General features: G+C 39.8%; 1 protein-coding gene across 1 annotated transcript; it reads left to right on the forward strand.

Annotated features, from left to right (window-relative positions):
- The first annotated feature begins 1,604 nt into the window (after positions 1-1,604).
- Positions 1,605-18,384, forward strand: FEM1C (fem-1 homolog C). Its single transcript, XM_027710282.2, has 3 exons — positions 1,605-1,666; positions 2,216-2,945; positions 15,844-18,384. Exons 2-3 carry the CDS (start codon positions 2,402-2,404, stop codon positions 17,151-17,153), a joined length of 1,854 nt encoding a protein of 617 aa, XP_027566083.1. The 5' UTR covers positions 1,605-1,666; positions 2,216-2,401; the 3' UTR covers positions 17,154-18,384.
- Positions 18,385-23,812: the final 5,428 nt, after the last annotated feature.

Here is a 23,812-nt window from a genome sequence, read left to right on the forward strand (position 1 = left end):
TTGCTGTTGACTACAGTTTGTAAAGCTCTTAAAAGGATTCCTCCGTTCCACTCACATCTCTTGAAAAAGTTCTCTTTTTTTCTTACCCCCACTTACTTCTAATTTAGCATTTACACAGTTACATCTTTTAATCTCTCTCCATTAATTAATACCATCGTCCGCTTAAGAATTTTGATTGCTTTTCTCTAAATTCCCAACTGCTGTATTTTGATCTTTCTGCTTCTAAGGCTTGCAGACAAAACAATCACCAGCCTATGCACCATCTTGCCAGCACAGGGTGCAAAGGGACAAAGGGCCACCCAGGCTGTGATATATTGCTTTTAAAAATTGCAAATTGAACTGTTCTGTCACTCGCTCGCTTTTTTTTTTCCCTTCTGGAGTAGGGAGGACACTAGATTCTTTTTCAAACTGATGTCCAAATTACTGCCCATTAATGCTCATGGTCCTTCTCCATCTTTGTTTCTGCATGTGGTGTTCTTCCTTTCTGAGGCCTGCAGGTAACATGCTTTGTTGTGACAGAAATTTTTCTGCTCTTTTAAAATCTTTCTCCCTTTCTGTTATCATAGGAATAAAGCAAACATCCAGTGCTAAGCCTTTAGCGAGTCATTTGCAATGTCAATCAAAAGCAAATTCTGCACCGAACAGCGACATTGCCCAGGGCCAGAGCATTCTTTGTGCTGCAAAAATTGGACATTTAACCCAAAGTTTATTAATTAATGAAGCATATATATACAGAATCATAGGATCACAAAATTGTTAGTGTTGGAAGGGACCTCTGGAGATCATCCAGTCCAACCCCACTGCCAAGGCAGGGTCACCTGGATCAGGTGACACAGGAATGGGTTCAGGTGGGTTTTGAATGTCTCCAGAGAGAGAGAGGGTCCATGACTTCCCTGGGCAGCCTGTTCCAGTGCTCTGCCAGTCTCAATGTAAAGTTCTTCTTCATGTTGAGGTGGAACTTCTTGTGTTTAAGTTTATGGCCATTGCTCCTTGTCCTGTCACGGGACAGCACTGAAAAGAGTCTGCACCATCCTCCTGGCACCTGCCTTGAAGATATTTGTATGTATTGATGAGACCCCCTCTGTCTTTTCTCCAGACTAAACATCCCCAGCTCCAGCAGTCTCTCCTCATAAGAGAGATGCCTCAAACCCCTGACCACCTTTGTGGCCTCTGCTGGGCCCTCTCCAGTAACTCCTCGTCTGCCCTGTACTGAGGAGCCCACAACTGGGCACAGTACCGTATATACCAAGTGCACACACACATTAGGCACACATTTGTCCGTATGAGGTGTGTTCACCCCGTGCCCTCACACCCGCCCCGTCCCGCCCCCCCGGGCCACAGCGGAGCGTGGAGCGCTCCCCGGCGCCCCCTGGCGGTCGCCCTCCCGCGCGCCCCACCGCCGCCCTCCAGCGGCGGCGTAGTCCCGCCCCCGGCAGCGCTGTGATTGGCTGGCTGGCGCCCGCGCCCTGCACTGATTGGCGGCGGCGGGGCGGCCCGGCGCGGGGCGGGCGCGGGGCGGCGGGCCGGGCTGTCATGGAGGCGTCGCAGCGAGCGCGGGCGGCGGCGGCGGCGGCGGGCGCGTCCATTTGAGGGCGGCGGCGGCGGCGGGCGCGTCCATTTGAGGGCGGCGGCGGCGGTGGGAGGCGGCCCGGAGCGCTCCGGGAAGGTAACCTGCGGGCTGGCCGCCCTTTCCGGCCAGCTCCGGGGAGGCGAGCGGGGCGGGCTGGGTACCCTGAGAGGAAGGAGGGAGAGAGGGAGGGGGCCGGCGGGCTCTGGGCGCACCGGGGGGCAGCCGTGAGGGGGGCGGCGGGCTCGGGCTCTCCCCGCCGCTCGGGGCTCTGCCGGAGCCCCGCCGGCGCATTTCCCACCCGGCTCTCCCCTGGGGGTGCGTGTCCTTGGGGCTCCCGGCGGGAACGGGGGGCTCTGCGCTTGGGGTGCGCTCCGAAACGAGTCGGGGGGGGCGGTCGGAGCGGTGTGAGGGGGAAGAGGATCGTTCTGTGGCTGGTATGGATAACACGGTGGTAGGATCAGCCCTCTCCCCCCCGAGTGGCTTTCCTCAGGGGCCACCGCGCGGCCAGGGAGAGTCCCATGGAATGCAGCTGGACGCCGGCGCGCCACAACGGCGACTTGTTTGGGTATAGCTGCTGGAAAACACAATGCGGTTACTTGTTTGCCAAATAGGAGGTGAAAACATTGAGAATTCTTCCTTCTGCAGATTTATGACAAGCACAGCCTGCGCTTCGTCAGGACCCTGTTCAGAGTCTCCATGTTGTCCCATCGAGATGAGACTGATCTGAGAAGAAGCTGGGGACGTTCTGTTTGGGCTGAGCGTTTCCATTAAGGTCTTGACTGTGAAAAAGGCAGGCCTGTATCCTTCAGGAAGCAGAGAGGTACAGACTAAATGGATCTAAAGACAGCAGTCTTCAACGCAGCTCGTGATGGCAAGCTGCGGCTCCTTTCCAAGCTACTGGCAAGCAAAACAAGGGAAGAGGTGGCCCAACTGATGTCAGAGAAAACCAATGGTGCCACACCACTTCTGATGGCAGCCCGCTACGGTCACCTCGACATGGTGGAATACTTGTTGGACCATTGCTCTGCGTCCATAGAAGTTGGTGGTTCCGTGAATTTTGATGGCGAGACCATCGAGGGGGCTCCGCCGCTGTGGGCAGCGTCGGCCGCTGGCCACCTAAAGGTGGTTCAATGTCTGTTGGATCACGGTGCGTCTGTCAACAACACGACCCTGACAAATTCGACGCCGCTCAGAGCTGCCTGTTTTGATGGTCACCTGGAAATAGTAAAATACCTTGTGGAGCACAAAGCAGATCTGGAAGTATCAAACCGCCACGGGCATACCTGCTTGATGATCTCCTGTTACAAAGGCCACAAAGAAATTGCTCAGTATTTACTTGAAAAAGGAGCTGATGTTAACAGAAAAAGTGTTAAAGGTAAGATAGTTTCTTCACTTTTGTTGTGGTGAATAGCAGTAAAGGTACTCATTTACTTCTTCAGGAGGCTGACGTGCAGAAGCATTCTGCTTTCATAAAGTGGCGTAGTAAGAGATAAAGTGTATTTAGCTGTGTTTCTACTTTTTTTTTTAATGTACTGTTTTGTTAACATGGGTTATAAAATTTCACTTTAAATTGATAAGCTTTAATCTTAAGCCCCTAATTCTTAAAAAGACTTAGTCATATGAAATGTCATATTCATGCATGTGTTAAAAGCTAATAAACTTGCTGAGAACTCCTCTTTTTAGTAGGTTGGTGTAACAACATACTCAAATATGTGAGTGTGCATTATTGATTTTCAAACTATTTCTTGACAAAGCAAAATGCTGTATGTAAAACTGACCTGTGCCAGTAAGGGTAATACAAGGAAGTATGCATAAAGGAGAAAAATTACTTTCTACATTGGAAAAATTAAAAACGACTTTGCTCTTCACCCTCTCCCTCCAAACTATTGAGTAATTTTTGACCTTTTTCACTGTTGGTAAACAAAAACACATAATAGGATTAAAGAAATGAAGCTGCAGGTGACTGTGATCTCAACAGAAGAATTCCAGTGGCTCACAGATCTCAAAATTGCCCCTGTTTGCACTTGCCCTGGTGTTACCACTCAAAATGAAGATTTCTGGGTTTTTTTGATGGGATCATAAGTTGGATCTCTTGGCTTGAATACTGGGGGATGTGATATTTACCTGAAAAGCAACCAGTTACTGCAAGTTACAGGTAATGTTTTAGCTCACTGGGCCAGGATTTTATTTCAGCAGGTTTTTGGATTTTGCATATATATGCATATATATATTACTAATCAGTAATAATTTTTTTTGTAGTATAATACTTCTGCAGCCTGTTTCAGGCTATTACATTTGTAATAGTATACTGTACCTTAACTGTTATTTCTGTTAAAATATACTTAGTGTCTAGGTTATTGTGTGACTAGATTATTATTATTGGTAAACACCAACTATGAGAGTAATCTTTGGAAAAGCTTCTTGGTTGAATATGTGGTTTTTCAGCAAATTGTGCAGATATGTGGGTCTAATGTAAAGAAAGCTAAACTACAGATCTGTCACAGAGGTGGGCAGAGCAAAATAAATCTTACTTTGTAAGGATTTGAGGTTGCTTATGAATCATCATGGACTTGTGGTAGGATAAAAATGTCATTTTTCTAAACAGTGTTCTTGGAATAGGAAGCTAAATATAGAGTGTGTAAACAATTAAAAACTTGGGGTTTAGTTTTAAATCTATCCCTTTATACAATAGGTATGAACAGAAGAGTACTGTTAAATATTTGATATAACAGAGAAAAAAGACGTAACTCTGCAGTTCTTTTCCTCCCTCATTTTGTGTTGGTGGAGTAGGCTTTACCTTACTCGTTCTTTTTGTTCACTTTATTAGTACATTAGCATTTTTGTCTTTGTTTAACTGACTGAGTGGCAGCCACACATTCCTGAGGATTTGCAGTGCTGTCTGTTATCTTAATTCCTTTTTCTCGCTTCTTCCTTTAGTTTCTGTGTGACTTGCACCTAGGCACACTAGCAAAAGTTCTTAAGGTATATAATTGATCTGTAATTAAAGTTGCATTGAATATGGTTTAGCTCATTAAAACTCATTTTATACTTTGAACTGCCACGTGTACAAATGGATGTCTGTAGGTAATAGTTATCTGCTGGTAAGTATGTGGAAATCCCCTCTGGTAGGACAGGAGCGTACTTTTTGGTGTATTAAAGAAGTCTGATCTCTGAAGTTAAGCAGTGGTGAAGTAAAGCAAGCAAGCAAGTACTATAAACCTTGGAAGTCATCTGTGGAAAGGCAGAAGAACTGAGGAAAATTGGTAGCCCCTAGTATTGCGACAGTATGGGCATTGCAGTTTCTGAGACTCAGCAGGTAACCTTTTAAGTTTTGTATGCAGAAATGCCATTAATTTTAAAATGGATCCAGCAGGATTCATTTTACATTGTCACGTTCCACCTCAAAGACTTTTTGTATTACTTTCAGTTTCTACCCCTCCCTGCTATGTGGTAAACAGCTGACAAGTGTGTCTGGGCTTGTAGCAGGAACATACAGAGCACCTGAGTGCTCTGCTCTTCAGTAGTAGAAGTTGTTGCTGCCCTTGTATGTGAGCTCTTTTTAGGTAGGCCCTGTCTTGGGCCATGTATAGAGAAACCTGTTGTTCTGTGAAAAATGTAAAAAGCTTTAACTGTTTCAGATTTTGTTGCATTTAAAATTGCAATGCTCCTTGTAAGAGCAGAACTACGTAACTTCAGTAGAGGTGCTGTTGTGGGAGATTACTATGCAGCCTGGGGTGGGACAGGGGACAGAAATTACTTGGACTGTTTCTTGGGGTTTTCCACTGGATTTTCATATTGCAAAGTCGAATTTAATACATATCTTAAAACTCAGGAAAATGTAAATATGAAAGTGTTTTGAAGTGTTGGCAGTTCCAGGGAAAAATCCAAATAGTTTGATATTAGAGAAAACAGGTAAGTTCACACATGTCTAAGTGTACAGAGCAGGTGAAAGGTGAAATACCAATTCTAAAATACAGGCAGAATCCCACAGCTGTATTTTGGACTGTGGAAATTCAGAATGCAGAGGTTTTTAAAAGACAGTTATGAAAGTGCAGAAGTACAGGTGTTCATAAAGATTTCAGAGTCTGAGTCATTTAAGCTGCTACACTGAGGTGAAGTGTAGGTCTGGCACTGTCTCAATAGGAGATGGTGCTGAAGAAGGAGGTTATAAGGTGTTTGGGGTGGATGAGTGCTCTCCTGTGAAAGGTGGCCAATGGTTCTGAATTGAAAGTACAAACCTTTAGTTGTCTTAGTTTCTACTGTTTTGCAAATCTGAGCTTTCACAGTTTCCCCAAACTTCCGTGTAGCACGTAGGCCACAGAAGTGTAAGCAAAGGATTTTTTAAAAAATGTTTTATAAGCCATGGGGACAAACTGATACCTAGGGTAAGAAGGGTAAGTGGGATTTTTTATTTAATAATTGTGGAAAATTGGAAAGGTATCTCTAGATGTGAAGCAACCAAAGCAGTACTTTACATAGGTAATTCACCACTGTCTTCCTAATTCATAGCTTTCTCTAGTCTACTGGTTTGAGAAGCTGCAGATAAAAATAAGAAAGCTCAATAAGTTTCGCTTGCATATATTAATATCTCAGGTGACAAGGTTCTATGCTGCTTCTAAAAGGAGGAATGGTGTGGATAATGCTAGAGTAGCAGGAACCCGACTTTTTTCAGGACGAGGCATAACCCTAGAAGTAAAGCTCAAGTGAAGCAGAGCTCTACCTCTGCGCTGGGTGAGGAGGACGTTCTGTGACGGCTGCATGCAGATTTATGTTTGCTGCATTGCAAAACCTGCCAGTGATTTCTTATTAGGGTGGTGCTCCCTTACAGTTACCTTCAGAACAGACCTTTTGATTCTCTAATACGTTTCACTGATTTGTTTCTGTGCACAGTCTTCATCTGGCGATGTGTAGGAAGGGAAATGCTTATTCTCTTAATACAAGTGGCAGTGGGCTCACGGCTTTCAGATTACAGATCTGGGCTCTTTGAGACTGCATTTGTTGGATTTTATATTTAATAATACAATATTTAATATAAATGCCCCGAATAAAATTGTTTTTCATGAAGACTGTTTTTAATGGAATCTTATACTTTTGTTTTAACTCCAGACATGACACAAGGTTCAAAATCTTGCATTTTGAAAATTTGGAATGCGTATTTTGATAATTTGTGTTATGCTTTATCCTCCTCCGCCAGATTTGCAGAAAGAAGGGGAATGAATATCTATTATTGCAGGAATTAATGAGTTAAGTTGTAGATTAAGTAAACATATGCTGATAGCCAGGATGATCTGAATGCAATGGCACAGTGACTTTTTTTCAAAATACCTGCTTGAAAGGCAGGTATTTTTTCTGAACAAGTGTTTCCATTCTTCAGATGTTTGTTATATGGTCTCTTCAAGGTGATCTTTGTGGTTTTGTAAGTCATCTTTGCTAACTCTGTCCCTCTTCTGTAGTTATCAGACTTGTCAGCTAGCCAAAAGACTAATTTTTTTTCTCCTTCTGATTATTAGAAAGTCTAATAAGAACTGCTGAACTAGGCACTCTTTTAGATGTCTCTTGGGATCTGCACAGGAGCATTTGATTGCATTTTAAAAATTGAAAATAATATTATGATTCCTAAATTCCACTGGCACAGTGTTTGATTACAATAGCTTTGTAGAATAATATGGAAAACAAGGCTTTTTGACTTTGCTTCCTCACTTTGGAAAGTACAGAAGCATACAGACCTCTGTCTCTATGGGTACTGTATCAAGGCTATATGTGTAGTAGTACTTTATCAAGGGCTAGTGCTGTTTCGGTGTTGTGTTTTTATGGGCTAGTGGAAAGTGTAACATTGAAACCTGCTGGTAAGGGAAAAAATCCTTTACAAACTCGGAAGACCCAGAAATAGGGGGTTTATAGAGATGCATGCTTTTTCCTTTGTGATCAGTATGGTTTAGTATGTGTTAAAAATAATTCATTTTCTCTTGCAGTAAACATTAAGGAGTCTTGACAGGTTTGTTTGCTTCTGAGGTTGTTTGTCTTGTCTGCTTGCCAAGATTCATACATTTATTGGCGAAGGGGCAAGGCAAGGGGCGGGGGAGTGGGGAGGGAACAAAAAAGACCAAAACCCCTTGGGCTTTATTTTTGCTTGTTTGTTTTGTTAGTTGTTGCTTCACACCCCCCCTTTGAATAAGCCCTTGCTCTAAAAGTGTGCTGTGTTGTTTTTTTGGGGGTTGCTTTTATTTCTGTTTTGGTAGGTATTACATGGTGCAGTGCACTGCATTTTATAGATATATTGTTTGTGACACCGTGTGGAAACTGAACTTCAGTAAGAATGTCCGTAAATTAAATTAAATTTAAAAGGTACATTTAAGGGAATAAATTCTTGAATTTCAACTAAAAAGAAGTTTATGTTGAAATTAAATTATTAACAGCACGCTGTTATTAATCTAATAACTGGTAATCTTGTTCTCATTAAGTACTTTGGTGAGCAAGAGAGGAATTATTCCATTACAGCATATGGAAACTAGATTAAAATCAGTTCTTGAGATTAGCAGTTCTTTGCATTTTTTACTGAATTACTTACTTTTTAACTTAATTTTTGCTAAAAGGGAAGATGTACTTCTAGTTTTTCTTTGCCATGCGTACTGAGTATAGGGATGTGTAACAATTTTCCTGTGCACTGTCCATGTGTGTGTGCATCTAGCAATACTTACTTTTTTTTTAATCAGTAAAATACTTGGAAGACTGAATTACTCTAAGTGCTCTGGTAGAAAAAAAATGAACATTACATGAACAATTTCACTTTATAAAAGTGGTTGATTCATCTATAGGGCTGCAAAAATATATACATGTGGTTAATTTTACACACTATTCAGTCATTTAAATAATTTTTTTTCCTCTTATGTTTAATGGTCTTGGATATGAAATCAGATTGGTGTTAAATTTTAAGTTTTATCGCATGGAAATTTGATCAAGCATTTCATAAGTACTGGGAAGTGGATGCACTTAATTGGTTGCAAATCAAAGCAAATCACTTTCTGTGTCATGGCTTCATTTTCTTTCACTCCCCTGTCACAAGCTACCAGTCTATTTTGGGAATTACTTTCTTCTGACGTACAAAGACCTGTCCTCATTGTAATTCCAGTAAGTTTGGAAACATAGGATAGTTAGAGAATTAGTTCTGTGATAGGTGAAGTGTTTCTGTAATGTTCATAACCACTTTTAAAGGAGTACTGTTAACACAAGAATAAAATACGAAGCTATGGTGCCAACTGACCATATCTTTTCCTGAATTTGTGTTTACAAGATTTGGAAGGACTGGAGGTGGGGTTATTCTGTTTCTTTTTGCTGTTTCTAATTAGAGAAAGTTATTAGATAGTGTAAATGGTAAAGTTTTATACAGACAGAAACGGTTTGTAAGCAGTATTAGCAATACAATACAGTGACACATTCTAGCAGAGAAGTATCAGGACTACCAGAGTATCTCTACTCCAGTTTTGTGTCTGGGCAAGAAGGAGGAGCCCTTCATGTTATCGTAATATTAACTATTTCTGATACATGATTAAATTCCTGCAGGTCATTTTGCAATTAAAAATGGGTTGAAAAGACTACCTGAAACCTACTTTGAAATAATCATTCTCACCTTTAAAAAAATTCTCTAAATATGGCCAACACCTTTATATGTGTCTCTTTGAAAATGGCTTATCAAAGAGAATGACTTTCAAATTACTTTTGCTTATTTTCAGCCTTTTTCCTTCTTAATACAGCAGTAGAGATATTATTGATTTTTAGATTGTTGCTGAATAAATAATGTTACAAAACTTTCATTAACTACTGAATTGTGTTCAGCTACTTATTACTGTCAATATAGACAGTACAGTGTTTTGAAATGGATGAGTTAATTCACAGGATAATGCTTGATTTGCCATACTTATTTGAACTGCTCAACTCCTGGCCAATGTATGGAACTTAGCCTTCAAATTAGATATTAAGGCCACTGCCATGTTTTCTTTCAAGTTCTTCCTCACATTTAACTTGATACTTGCTAGGTGTAGATGGCTGGTAATGTTGTTCTTTCTTAAGATTGGGGTTTAAGTTGTTTTTTGGTGTTTTTTTTAAGTTGACAGCTCTCAACTATCTGTCTACAACTACCCACTTTTCTATGGAAACTTGTGTTTCTTACAATATATTCTTCCCACTCCTGTACCTGTACCATCCAGTCAAACTAAGTGAGATGCAGCTTCTAAAAATCAGTGGTGATGGCCTTGTGTTACTCATATTTGCATGATTTAATATGAACTGTGGTTATTTTAACTCTAAGGGCTACTGCAGTGTAAATAACTAAAAAACAATACTAATTCTGATAAACTGTCCCTAACAGCTGTTTAAATTTAATTGTAATATGAATGAAAAAACTAAATTACCTTAAGGACAGAGTAGTGAAATTCCTTGGAGTCTTAAACATATTTCCACATGTTCTACATAGCTGCATTGTAAATTAATGGCATACAGACTGTTGGATTGAATTTACCCAGACAATGGCCAAGCTTATTTTGTATGGATTTTTTTCAGTCATACGGTGATGGATCTGCAGTATGTAATATGAATAACTGGTGTTGATCCAAGATGGCAAAATGTACGTTAATAGTTGTGAAGCAATAGTAAGAACTTCAGTGCTACTGATACCTTTGGGCTTATTTGTCTTTAAAATGCTTTTATGTTATGACTTTTTAAATATCTCAAAAATATTGACTTGTAGGTAGAAAACAGGTGCCAACTCCAATGTTTTAGAGCTCTGCTGTGAGGGATAGTGTATGGATTTGAATACACTCTGAAGTGCCTGTGTTAACTGGCGGCTCAGCCGGGTGCTTCTGGTTTTGCCTTCACCAATAAGTACAGATTGCAGCTAGTTTGAGCAACCAGCCAGTCTTTAGTTCTGGATTAACTGCTGTAGTTGCATTTTAACTACACTTTCTCCAGCATACCCAGAAGACTTAAAATGTATGTGTGTTGGTAAGTTTGTATATTTGTCTGCCTGTGACACCTTCCTGTTTTAGGAATATAAAGGTCTTGTCCTTCTCAATAATGAGGTATCCACAGTTTTCTGGTCTGCAATGTGCAATAAGGACAGAGGGAATTATAGCTGATAAATTATGCATGCCAAATTCACCAATTTTTAATCCACCTAAATTTGGTTAAATCTCTGTTCCTGCAATTGAAAATTTTGTTGGTCTTGGTAGAGATTGTAGTGTGGCCAGACCTATAATTAACTTAATGCTCTCTATTAATGGTAAAAATTGCCTGAGTATTACAAGGATTGAAAATCACTTTCTGTTGCATGAACTAGATTCAGCTTTATGAATGTTGATCTAGCAGATAATTTCAGATGCCACTTTGTGTTGAGATGTCTTCCTCTGCTTACTTGTCGGTAAATGAATGTGAAATCACTGGCCACTATTCAGAAATATTTCAGGAAAATAATATTTTGCAAGTTAAGCTCACTTTCAGTTTGTAAAACAATCTAATATTTTCTGTGGGTTTTTTTATTTAAATGTTTGGATCCTACAGTTAAAATATGAGGGGAAAAAATGTGTTCATAGCTCTCCTATATTTACAAAAACCTGCTAAACTTAAGTTATAGGCTTTTGAAAATAATTTTTAATGCATTTTTCTGTGAATTTGATTAGTCTGTCAGCTAAATTTTGATTTCTACTGAGCGTGGATTGAGACTCAGTTTGTCCTGGATAACTGCATATTCTGTTATTGCTGGTTTTCTGGTTGCTGGAATTGAGAGCAACAACGAGGCCTTAGAATATGCCGAGTTCTTTTTCAGATGGTCAACAAACCTGTTTGAGGAAGAAGTAGGAGACCAATATACATGTGAAGTTTTAAGAACTGAAAGATTAGGAGAGATGAGTGGATAATCTGGATACTAGTGAGGAAACCAAGGCAAAATGCCCGGTGCCCATTAGAAAATATTCATCTAAACAGTCTTTTACTCTCTACATACTTCTTCTGCATACCAAAACTTGCAAATCATTGGGTGAACATTTTCTTGTCTCGGTGGCTTTGCCAACAGAAGATAAAAGCAAGCTGCTGTGTGACAATCTGCTAATTCAAAGCACAGAATATAGGTTTACATTGTGGATCTAAGGTGTCTCAATCTGCTGGTGACAAGTGGGTGTGGAATTCAGAGGACAGTCATTATGGTTTGACCAGATATTTCTGAATTTTGCTTTTGTGGTTTTTTTTTCTTCAACTTTGTGTACTCTTACTGTGTCCTGTTAGAAAAGAGGTAAGCGTGCTATGAAATCACATATGTAAAAGCTAGAAGATGTCAAAGTTATTTGTATAGATCTACATTAAGTTCTTATAATTGAAAAAGGAACACGTTTTCTATTTTTGAAGTATTTAATAAGTATGAAACCTTTTTTCTTATATAGATATATGTGTACTAATTTGACATGTTTTGCTTTTGAATTTACTGTATTCAGGCCAGTGTAAACTATACATTCTTGGCAGAAAGAATGTATTAATGTAAAGACTTCACCTTCATTTCAGTTTCAATTTAAGTCTATACAGTGTTAGGCTTTTAAGGCAGATCTCGAGTGTGCTTTTGACTAGAGTTTCATTAACTAATGCCCTAGAATGAAGAGTGAACTGTGCATTCTAGAGATCAGAGTCAGGAAAAAAGTTAAAGTGTATGAAGATAAATAGAAGCTGTTCAGATCAGTAGACTATACAAATACACTTATCCCTCACATGAGCTGAAGATTTCTATTGCATTCCTTCCTAACCCACGTAAGTTCTGTTAGAGACTAGAAATACAATGGCAAAGCACGCCGTAAATTGCTCTCTTGTTGGCATTAAAAAAAAGCCTACGAAAAATGCAAATAAGGAAGTTTCCTGAAACTTGTCTGTCTTAACTTTTAAAAGCCAAATCTGATTACTAGGAATGGGCAGTGAACCTTTAGAAAATTAGGTTCTCATTTGTGAATGTGGAAACTTGCTGACAGCATAACAGAAAGTGATGATTGGATGGACAGTTGACTGGAATTTGCAGGCCTAATGATTTAGGAGATCTTAATTGGGTTGGAGGGCAGATTTTAACATGAATTTTCTGTTAATTAATTTTGTGTGAGGCTGAAAACTTTCTATGCCTGTGTCTGTAGTGTGTATATACATAATATAAAGAACAAGGATAATGTAAATTGTGTGGGTTTAAAGCAGTCAACTAGAGGACCAGAAGAGTTTATCTCCATCTTTCCTTTCTCCTCCACTGAAATGCTCATATCTGAAGTTAAGCAAACTTTTAATCTAGTTGAAGCCTAATAGATATTCAACTGTGGTGTCCAATACTTGCTCTCTAATTTTCTTTAAAAAGAGTTTTCAAATAGGTGGCACTAGTGCTTACTAGAAATTTCCTCACATGGTTGGAACTGGAATGCCATTAAATAAAAGACTTTACAATGTCATGCTAATGAAAAATAATCTACATGTAAATGATAAGATGCTTGTAAGATAGATGGCTGCATGTTGTGTGTTGAGGGCATGTTTTTCTTCTTAGTTCTGGGAATCCTAACTACAAGAGCAGAGGGATTAAGATGGGAGTTCAGGATGAAGGCCTAAGAAAGCGTTAAGAATAGTTTGTCTGGGTATATACACGCCCTTGACAAAATATTCTGCTCCCTCAGAATATACTGGCAGTCTCAAAGGTCCCAGCTGAGATGGAGGGTCTGTTCTGATGGATTGTGTTGTCTATATAAAATCATTGCTTCAAAACATACCCATCAAAAGGGTTGGCAGATGGAGAGAGGAAGAGGTGTAGGGTAGATGAAAAGAAAGCCAATGTTGGGTTATCCCAGCTTTAATTTTCATACACATCTCACTATTTTTTAACTGTTGCTGGAGATAGAGAAGGAGGGAAATTTAACAAGGGATGAGGGAAAAGTAAAGCAATGTGAAGATAGACAGCTTAAATTTCTGTTTTATTCTTGGAAGCAGTTACAAAATCCTTTACAGAATAGATTATTCTAGTTGGAAGGGACCTACAATAATCACTAGTCCAACTGCCTGACCAATTTCTGGCTGACCAAAAATTTTATCAAAACACTAAGGACATTGACCAAAGGTAATGACACTGACATGCTTGGGGCATCAACAACCTCTGGAGGAAGCCTGTTCCACTGTTTGACCACCTCTCAGCAAAGAAGGTTCCTCATGTCAAGCCTCAACATCCTCTGGCACAGCTTTGAGCTGTTGCCATCTGTCCTGTCACTGGATACCGGGGCAAGAGCTCAGCACCTCTGTCTCCACTTCTCCTCCTCAGGAAGCTGTAAAGACCAACAAGGTCACCCCTCAGCATCCTTTTCTCCAAACTAGAAAAATCCAAAGTCCTCACAGGACATTCCTTACAGCCTTGCCACCAGCTTGGTTGCCCTCCTCTGGGCGCATTCAGGGACTTTCACATCCTTCTTAAATTGTCGGGCCAGACCTGCTCACATTGCTCAAGGTGGGGCTGTGCCAGTGCTGCAAACAGCAGGATAATCACCTTGGACAGCTGTCTGTGCTGTGTTTGATGCTCCCCAGGATGGGGTTTCTCCAGGCACACTGTGACTCATACTGGTCCCCCAGGTCCCTTTCTGCAGGGTTGCTCTGCAGCCACTCCTCTCTCAGTTTATATTTGTGCCTGGTGTTACTAAGTCTCAGGTGCATTTGTACTTGTTCAGTTGGTGCCATTGATGATTGCTGAATGCACCAAACTGTCCAGATCCATCTGGAAGGCCTCTTTTCTCATGGAAGAGTCAACAGCACCTCCCAGTTTGGAATCATCAGCAGGCTTACTAACAGTGCATTTGACTCCTGGATCCAGGTCATTGGCAAATATATTGATTATAGGCAAATATATTGAACAGCACAGCCCTAGAACTGAGCCCTGAGGAGCACTTCTGGTGACCTGTTGCCAGCAGGCTGTAGCCCCATTCACTACAATTCTTTGAGCTCTGCCCTTCAGACAGTTCTTCACCCAGTGCACCCTGAACCTACTTGTTCCACAGCTGGACAACTTGCCCAGGCAGATGCTGTGAGGGACATTATCAAAAGCCTCACTAAAATGCAAAAAACCTGCATCCACCACCTTCCCTTCATCTGCTGGGTGGATGACCTTATCCTAGAAGGATATCAAATTAATTAAAACAGGACTTTCCTCTGTGAATCTGTGTTGATGGTTCCTGATGATTGCATTGTCCTTTAAATGCTTTTCAGTAGCATTCAGTATGATCTACTCCATGATTTGTCCAAGTAGTGAGGTTAGACTAATACATCTGTAGGTTCCTGGGTCATCCCTCTTGCCCTTCCTATAAAATGAAATAACATCTGGCTTCCAGTCAGTGGGGACCTCCCAAGACTTTTGATAGTTGATGGGAGGCAGGACCTGCCATATCATCGCCCAGCTTCTTCAGTACTCTAGGGTGAATCCCATAAGGTCCTGTGGGCTTGTGAACATTCAACTGATACAGTCCCTGAGAAGTGTCCAGACAAATGGAAAGTCACTATTCCCACAGTCATCTTCTGAAGCCAGGGACTGGGCAGAGGACAGTCCCTGTGTGTTATTAAAGACTGAGGCAAAATAAAACATTGAATGTCTCCATTTTTCTTCACCCTTAATAATCAGATGACCATCTCCAATATTTATCAGTCTAATGTTTTCGTTACACCTCCTCTTGCTACTAACGTACTTTAAAAACCCTTCTTCTTGTCTTACACAATATGGACCAGTTTCAATACTAATTGAGCTTTGGACTTTTGTGTCTTGTCCCTACTTATGTCAAGCATAGCTCTGTCAAATTCCTCACCTTCCCTGTCAAAGCCTGACCTTGGTTCCTGAGATCATACAATTTCTTTTTCCTCTTGAGCAGCATGAGGAGTTCCCTGTTCAACCAAACTGGTCTCCTATTTGCCTGACTTTTGACACAGTGGAATTCCTGCTCCTGTGCTTTTGTGTAGTGGAGACTTGCATTTTAATTCTGGTTTGGTTTTGCTTTTTTTAAAAACTTGGGACCATAATATCAAGCATTTTTATTTTTATAACTGCCTGGTAACCTTGATATTTAATCAGGTCTTGAATATTTTGACTTGTCATCTAAGCTTTCAGAATACAGAGATGTGGAAAAAGCTATTTTAAAACTGTTAAAATTTGACTTTTTTAAACTTTTTTTTAACTATTAGCATGGTGGGGTTCGGACTATAACTTGATTATGATTCCTTTAATCATGTTTCTTCTCTTGCAGGAAATACAGCATTACATGACTGTGCTGAATCTGGAAGTTTGGAGATCATGAAGATGCTTCTCAAGTATTGTGCTAAAATGGAAAAGGACGGTTATGGAATGACTCCCCTCCTGTCAGCCAGTGTTACAGGCCACACAAATATCGTGGACTTTCTGACCCAGCATGTACAGACTAGTAAGGCTGAGCGCATAAATGCGTTGGAACTTCTAGGAGCAACATTCGTGGACAAAAAGAGAGATCTGCTTGGTGCTTTGAAATACTGGAAGCGAGCTATGGAAATGAGATACAGTGATAGGACTAATATCCTGAGCAAACCTGTGCCACAAACACTGATTATGGCGTATGATTATGCTAAAGAGGTAAACAGCTCAGAAGAGCTAGAAAATCTTATTGCAGATCCTGATGAAATGAGAATGCAAGCATTATTAATTAGAGAACGTATTCTTGGCCCTTCTCACCCCGACACATCGTATTATATTAGATACAGAGGTGCTGTCTATGCAGACTCTGGAAACTTCAAGCGTTGCATCAACTTATGGAAATATGCTTTGGACATGCAGCAGAGCAACCTTGATCCACTGAGCCCTATGACAGCCAGCAGTTTGCTATCGTTTGCTGAACTTTTCTCATTCATGCTTCAGGATAGGGCAAAAGGCCTGCTAGGCACTACTGTCACATTTGATGATCTAATGGGTATACTGTGCAAAAGTGTTCTTGAAATAGAACGAGCCATGAAACAAACCCAGTGTCTTCCTGATCCAACACAGCTGAACAAAGCCCTTTCCATCATTTTGCATTTGATTTGTTTGTTGGAGAAAGTACCTTGCAGCGCAGAACAGGAACATTTTAAGAAACAGACTATCTACAAGTTTCTTAAACTTCAGCCTAGAGGGAAGAATAACTTCAGTCCACTTCACCTTGCTGTTGACAATAATACTACCTGTGTCGGTCGCTACCCAGTTTGTAAATTCCCCTCTCTACAAGTTACTGCTATCCTGGTGGAATGTGGTGCTGATGTAAATGTCAGAGACTCTGATAACAACAGTCCATTACACATTGCTGCACTGAACAACCATCCAGACATCATGAATCTTCTTATCAAGTCAGGTTCACATTTTGATGCCACAAACTCCCATAAACAAACTGCTAGTGATTTGCTGGATGAGAAGGAAATAGCAAAAAATTTAATCCAGCCCATAAATCATACTACTTTGCAATGTCTTGCTGCTCGTGTAATAGTGAATCATAACATATCCTATGCAGGGAACATCCCTGAAAAACTGGAGAACTTTGTTTTGCTTCATAGATGATAGTGTAGTGTCCCAGAGTACTGTTTTTGAAGCACGACTTGGTGATAATATTTTCCTTGAGCACTGTTGTGATACACCAGCGTTCCCTTAGCTTGCTCCATTTTGCTCTCATTGGCTAAAGTGTTGTTAGCATCAGATCTGCAGAGTTGGTTACCCAGTATTTAATATGAATATGCCATATAATATATTTTGTGGATTATTTAGAAATGTAATGCCATATCTAGACTTTCAAATTGTCTGCCAAAGGCTTGTCTTTTCTGGTCTTTTTTGCCTGTTGAGTGTTTGGGACTGAGACGAGTATTTTCCACTGATGTCTTTCTACTGTAATTGTCATGTGGATTTTATACAGTTGGAAGGTCATCTTTTTTTGGTTTTGCTTGAGCATTTCTACTCTTACTCTCTTCTTTTTCTATGGACTCATTGCTAAACTGTACAAGTTGTATGGACTTGTTAACATTTGCAACTACCATAAGTGCTTTTATCTTCTCTATGCACTGGCTTAAACATGACTGTTGTGTGTGAGCATATTTCTATGCAGCACTTGGCCAATTTAAACTTAAATGCCAATTTTGTTTTGCAGTTCGTTTGGAGCTCTTTTGAGAATGCTGTCTTCATAGCATGATAAATTTTGGAGTTATTTATCAGCTCTCCAAACTTGGGTTTGACTTTTTTGACTGCTGTAACTGAGATTGCTTTCATCTTGTTCCTCTGGAAATTTGTCCTAAATTTGGGAAAAGAAAATCTTGCTTTGTCTGATTGTAGTCCACTTGAACTTTAAATCTGAAAATTGTTCTATTGCATTGTGCAGCTGGGGGAAGAGTCCTCATTATGTACAACTGACACCTTCCCCTTTGCACTAATGTCTTGCTTGTGCTGATTATGTGACTAGATGTGAAGTTTGCTCAGAGTTTAACCTCAAACCTTAATGATACACTTTAACGAGAAGTAGTTCAAATATATGCTGTACTTTAAAATCTGCAAATCTACAGAAGAAACTAAAGCATGTTTGTGGCATGATGCTTATCAGTCCAGATCTAGACATCACCTAGTATAGTAAGTGGCTGTCTGCCAGGATATTGGAAATTCTATAACAGTGTCCTTTTTTCTTCTTTTTAAGTATCTTTAGGAATACTTGCATGGATTTTTCATCTCTACTGTGTCAGCTCTACTTAACAAAAGCGGAAGTTCTGTTGTGTATATAGCTCCTAATTAAAGTACATATTTTTATAATATTTGCACAACAGCTTAGCTTCTACAACAGAAAGGGCTCTTTTGACTCGATAAGTCTATAAATGAAGACCATAAATGTGAGTGCGATTCAGGTAATTAATATAATTCAGCACTTTACTGTTGATTATTGGTAGGATTTATTACGGCACATTAGCCCTGCAAATGTCTTAAAGTGAAATTAATTTCTGCTGGATAGGATACAGGTTACTTGCAAATTTAGTGGTCTAGCATACTGGATATTTTTTACTTAATGTCTCATCTCAGTGGTTTGCAGTATGTGTATCTATGGGGTTCTTACTCCAGAAATTCAACAAGTTGTTTTAGAGAAAGATATTTAGAATCCAAATAAATTAGATTAGGAGGGTCTTTTTAATACTTAATGTTTATTTTTTAAGTTGATGTTGGAACATTTTTGTCATTTAAGTTGAGGAAGAATGTGTGTTGGGAGCATATAAGAATAGTACTTCCACGCTTTTGGTCTGTTTTGGCATTTCTGTCAGTGCACAGCATGGTGCCTACTAGCTTAGCCATTCTTAGGAAAATTATGGGGATATTTTTAAGCAAAGATGTGTTGAAAGCAGTGCTGTTTGTGTATTGCCACTATAAGACTTGCTATTTTGAAGCAATTTTCACCTGTTTGTCCCTTGCTATGTCTACATTGTATAAAATTACAAGAATCATAGGTTGGAAGAAACCCTTGAGTCCAACCCTCAACCCAGCACTGCCAAGTTCAGCACTAAACTGTGTCCTTAAGTGCCACATCTACACATCTTTTAAATACCTCCAGTGATGGTGATTCAACTGCTTTGCTAGACAGCCTGTTCCAATGTTTAACCACCCTTTCCATGAAGAATTTTTTCCTAATATCAAATCTGTACCTTCCCTCGTTCAGCTTGAGGCTGTTTCCCCTTGTCCTATCACTTGTTACTCAGGAGAAGAGACCTACTTCCACCTTGCCACAACTTCCTTCCAGATAGCTGTAGAGAGCTCCCCTGAGCCTCCTTTTCTCCAGGTTAAACACCCCCAGCTCCCTCAGCTGCTCAGACTTGTGCCCATCTCCATTGCCCTTCTCTGGACATGCTCCAGCACCTCAATGTCTTTCTTGTAGTGAGGGACCTCACAACAAGTTGTGGCCTCGTCAGTGCTGAGTACAGGGGGATGGTCCTGCTGGCCACGCCATTGCTGATATAAGCCAGCATGCAGGTTTTGCTTGCGTCACACAGGAGTAAAATTCTAATCAATTGACTGAATTGCTCTGGTTTGTAATGCTTAAGACACATGCCAGTCAGCTTGTCATTTGTGAGAACATGTAGCTTGATTTTTGAATTGATATATTTCAATGCTTTTCTGCTAATCTGTAAGTAGAGATAATCAACAAATCATACCATGCTAGAAACACATTATCTGTCAAGTCATAAGAATAATTCTTTTTGTGTAGGTCACAGAGAAAGGGATTTTTAGAGTTTTTACTTTGGAATCTGTATTGCTCTTCAGGGGTTATAGTTTAAATTTATGCCTTCATAACTGACAAGTACTCTGTTTAGTATTAGCTGGACATTATTACTTGGTTGTTCAGCCTGGAGAAGAGAAGGCTCCAAGGAGACCTTATAGCACCTTCCAGTACCTTAAGGGGCTACAAATGAGCTGGAGAGGGACATTTTACAAGGTCATATAGTGATAGGACAAGGGGAATAGCTTTAAACTGAAAGAGGGGAGATTTAGATTGGATATTAGGAAGAAATTCTTCACTGTGAGGGTGGTGAGAAATTGGAACAGCTTGTCCAGAGAGGTTGTGGCTGCCCCATCCCTGGAAGTGCTCAAGACCAGGCTGGATGGGGCTCTGAGCAACCTGGTCTAGTGAAAGATGTCCCTGCCCATGGCAGAGGAGTTGGAACTACATGGTCTTTAAGGTCCCTTCCAACCCCAACCATTCTGTGATTTATGATCGTTAGTCCAGTAATATAATCTAAAAATTGTTAATTACTAGCAAATTTTTAAAATTGAAAACATTCCCAAAATGAAAGCATATCACTATTACATCTATGTAAATCTAGTGAATGTTGCTACAAGGAAGGCTTACTGTGTTAGTTACTCTTTAGAAACAAACCAGTTTATTAGGACATGCTGATATATTGCATGTAGTTCTGTCTAAATATCTACTGAAGTGCATCAATCCAAAAGACTTATCACCTCTATGCAGAATTTAACTTTTCATGGTGGTGAGCCTCTCTGCCGAACACTTATGTTGCCAGATAACTTGGACTTAGGTGTCCCAGCAGGAGAGTTCATGCATTTACGGCAACTTTGCATTTAGCCCTGTGTGTTTACACTACCCTGTTTTATTTCTCTTAATTTTAAAACAGTTTGGTACAGAGCCTGTGCTGAGTAACGTGTTAGGGGTTAGTTTAGGATTTACTGGCTGGGAAGGAGGGCTGGGAGAGCAGGCCCTGTCTGAGATGCATGTGCCACTGAGGCCTGTGCTAATGGGTAGTAGCCGTTTTGCCTCCTCAGCCCTGATACAAAGAGTTTTGTCTCCACTTCAATATAGATACCAATTTCCTGGACCAGATATTTTATTTTTTTATTATTATTATTGTTACTATTGAGAGGTGAGAATAAGTTTATTTTAGTGAAACATATTGATGTTAAATGCAGTGGTATTGCAAGCTGTGGTAAGGACAAGGAACTAAAGAGCATTCAGAACACAAAGAATGGTTTTATTTTTGTCATATTTTTAACTCATTCTTTTACTGTTCTTCTCTTTTCTTCCTATTTGGCCTTTTTTTTTTCTGATGAGATGCACTGCTTCTGAGCTACTGACACAGAAAAATGTTGACAACACTGCGGAAATAATTGTACACCCTGCAGGGGTGAAACAGGTTTTACATTGATTAAACAACTTACAGGTTAAACTTCCTTGAGACAAAGACACTTATACCTCCTTGCTTGTTGAGACCTCTGAAGTTACATTTTTTGTGAAGGGGATATATGCTTAAAGCAGCTTCTAATCATTCTGGGTTTCAACCGAAGCACTTCAACAAGGAAGATGAAAAATATTCTCGTAAAAAAATTCTAAAATTTTATTCCTATTTTTGTATCACTTAGGCTGGAAACAAGATTCCAGCTGTCTGCGGTGTCTCTGTCCTGTTTGTTCAGTGCAGTGTAAAGATGCTTTCTGAAATGCAAGGCAACAGTGTGTTAGTTTTCCATATATACTTTACAACAGAAAGGAAGTAGTTTTGTGTATTTACTAAGTCCACAAAGAGCTGTCTTTTAACAACTGTTTTGTAACTGGTTAAAATTAACTTCTTTCCATTTTTACAAAACACTACTTTAAAAAAAGGAATACAATGCTAAAGCAAAATCCTTAAAGGAGGATTAATAAGAAGATAAAAACCTTTTGAGAAAAAAATGTGCCTCTTCTCAGTTTTGTATCAGCTGCAAGGTGACAGTGGCAGAATATGACTGCTCTTGAAATAGCTTCCTCATGCATTGAAGTATAGAGTGGAAGGACTGTTATACTCTAAAATGCTGAGAAGCACGAAAAAGTAGACTAAACACTAATTTTACCTTCTGTGACTACAATGAATCTGACTGGTATTTAATGCTTCAAAGTGATTTTGGGGAAGTTGACGAGAGACATACTAGACTGCTCTTATTTCTTGGCTGTGAGTGTAAAAGTAACTGTTGAGCCCTCAGTGAGGGCAGAACAAAAAGCTGTTGTTGGTTTGGTTTTAACTAACGTTGTCCTTGTGTTCCATTCTATCGTGAAGACTTCCTATGCAGGGCTAGCTCCATGTATGGAAATATTGCAGTTTCTTTTTTACGTGAAGTAATTTAGCTTTAACGGTAATGTAAAAAAGGAATAACAAGCATATTTCTCTGCTCTTACTCTCCTTAGGCTCCAAATGCAGAATACATTAAAAATATGTTTTGGAGAACACCTGTGTGAGTCTATATATCTGTTTCCTCTAGGGTACTGCAATACTGGTTGGTAAACTGCTTTTTCTGTTGAGTATGAGTAGCTAAATGTGACTGCTGCAGCTTTAGACTTTGATCTTCATGTCATTAAGAATTGTATCTTAAACAAAATGTCATGTTTCATGCTCTTTCTTTCTGTGAAATGGTGGTCCAGTCAAGCCTTTGAATTTTGGTAGTGGGTAATAATAAAGAAAAGGCTTAAACTGGATGATATAGTAGAGATTATTTTCCCAGTTTCTAGAAAAAAGCAGCTAGTCATACTGTTAACTCTGTGGAAACAGTACTTTTAGCATAAAGTAGAAGAAGAAGTAAGCAACAGACACTTTATCAAAAAGGTTGTACAAATTAATTTTCTTCTTAAAGTATCTCCCCTGTTGCATAAACAATTCGAAAAATAGACTAATAAAATACTTCAAGGGTGAAAGAAGTATAGGATCCTTATTAAAGGCAGCTAGGGAATTGAACACTTTGAAGAACATTATCATTATAAGTTCAAAATATCTTTAGAGTTAAGCACAGTAGTCACAGTCTATCCGATAAGGCAGTGCACATTTCAGAGAGCTGAAATTTTAGATTAGGCCTAATCAGTAACAACAGCATCAGAAATGATGAGGTTCTGGAAGAGGAAAACTGATCCGAGCTTTCACAGTAAGATAATTGTCACACAGATGGCTTTAATGATTTGAATGTATTCTCTTAATTAGGAAAGGGAAGAACTGGAAAGGATCATTTACATCGTTATTCATCCCTCTGCAGTTGCAGATGCTGAAAGATGTCTGCTGTTACCTAAGCTGTGTAACTATGCAAAAATGCTTCTTGGCAGTAGCAAATGCTGGCTGTCAGTTGAAGACCCAAACTCACCATATCAAGTCATGCAGGAGTAGGGCAAAAGAGACGAAGTGTGTGGTATATTACTCTGGCAAAGGCAATCCATTTGTTTGTTTCCCACATAATATCCAGAGGGCCAAATGCCATCCACAGTGAACAGCAGAAAGTCCTTCCCCTTCATGCTAAATCAAAGTCTTACCTTGCAGTTGATCTCTAGCATTCAGAAAAATTGAGGAGAGACTATACTCAGGAATTAGGAACAGCAATATTGAATTATGCATACAGGAGAAAAAAATAATTGCTTTCTGGTCCCTGTAAGTGCTTGTTGAAAGCCAGTAAGTGTGAGGCAATGTAGATGATGAAAATGGCAACCATGTCTCCCATCAGATCATAAGACATGTGGGTTCCTATCTGAAGTTCAAAGGATTGCTTCTTCTCCTGAAAATTTATTGAGTCATAAGTTCCTTGCCAGAATTTCTCTTTAGAAGGCATTTGGGACTCCAGTCCGTCAATGATTAGGAACCTAATTCCCAATTCACAGCTTTGTTTGTTTATCTTGTCATAGCACTTGTCTGTCCTTCAGCCAGTTCTTTTTCTCAGCCTTCATGTGGTTAGGCTAC

The sequence above is a fragment of the Pipra filicauda genome, unplaced genomic scaffold (assembly GCF_003945595.2).
Source record: "Pipra filicauda isolate LSUMZ 115617 unplaced genomic scaffold, ASM394559v2 scaffold29_size4552773_pilon, whole genome shotgun sequence".
In the NCBI taxonomy this organism is placed as follows: domain Eukaryota; kingdom Metazoa; phylum Chordata; class Aves; order Passeriformes; family Pipridae; genus Pipra; species Pipra filicauda.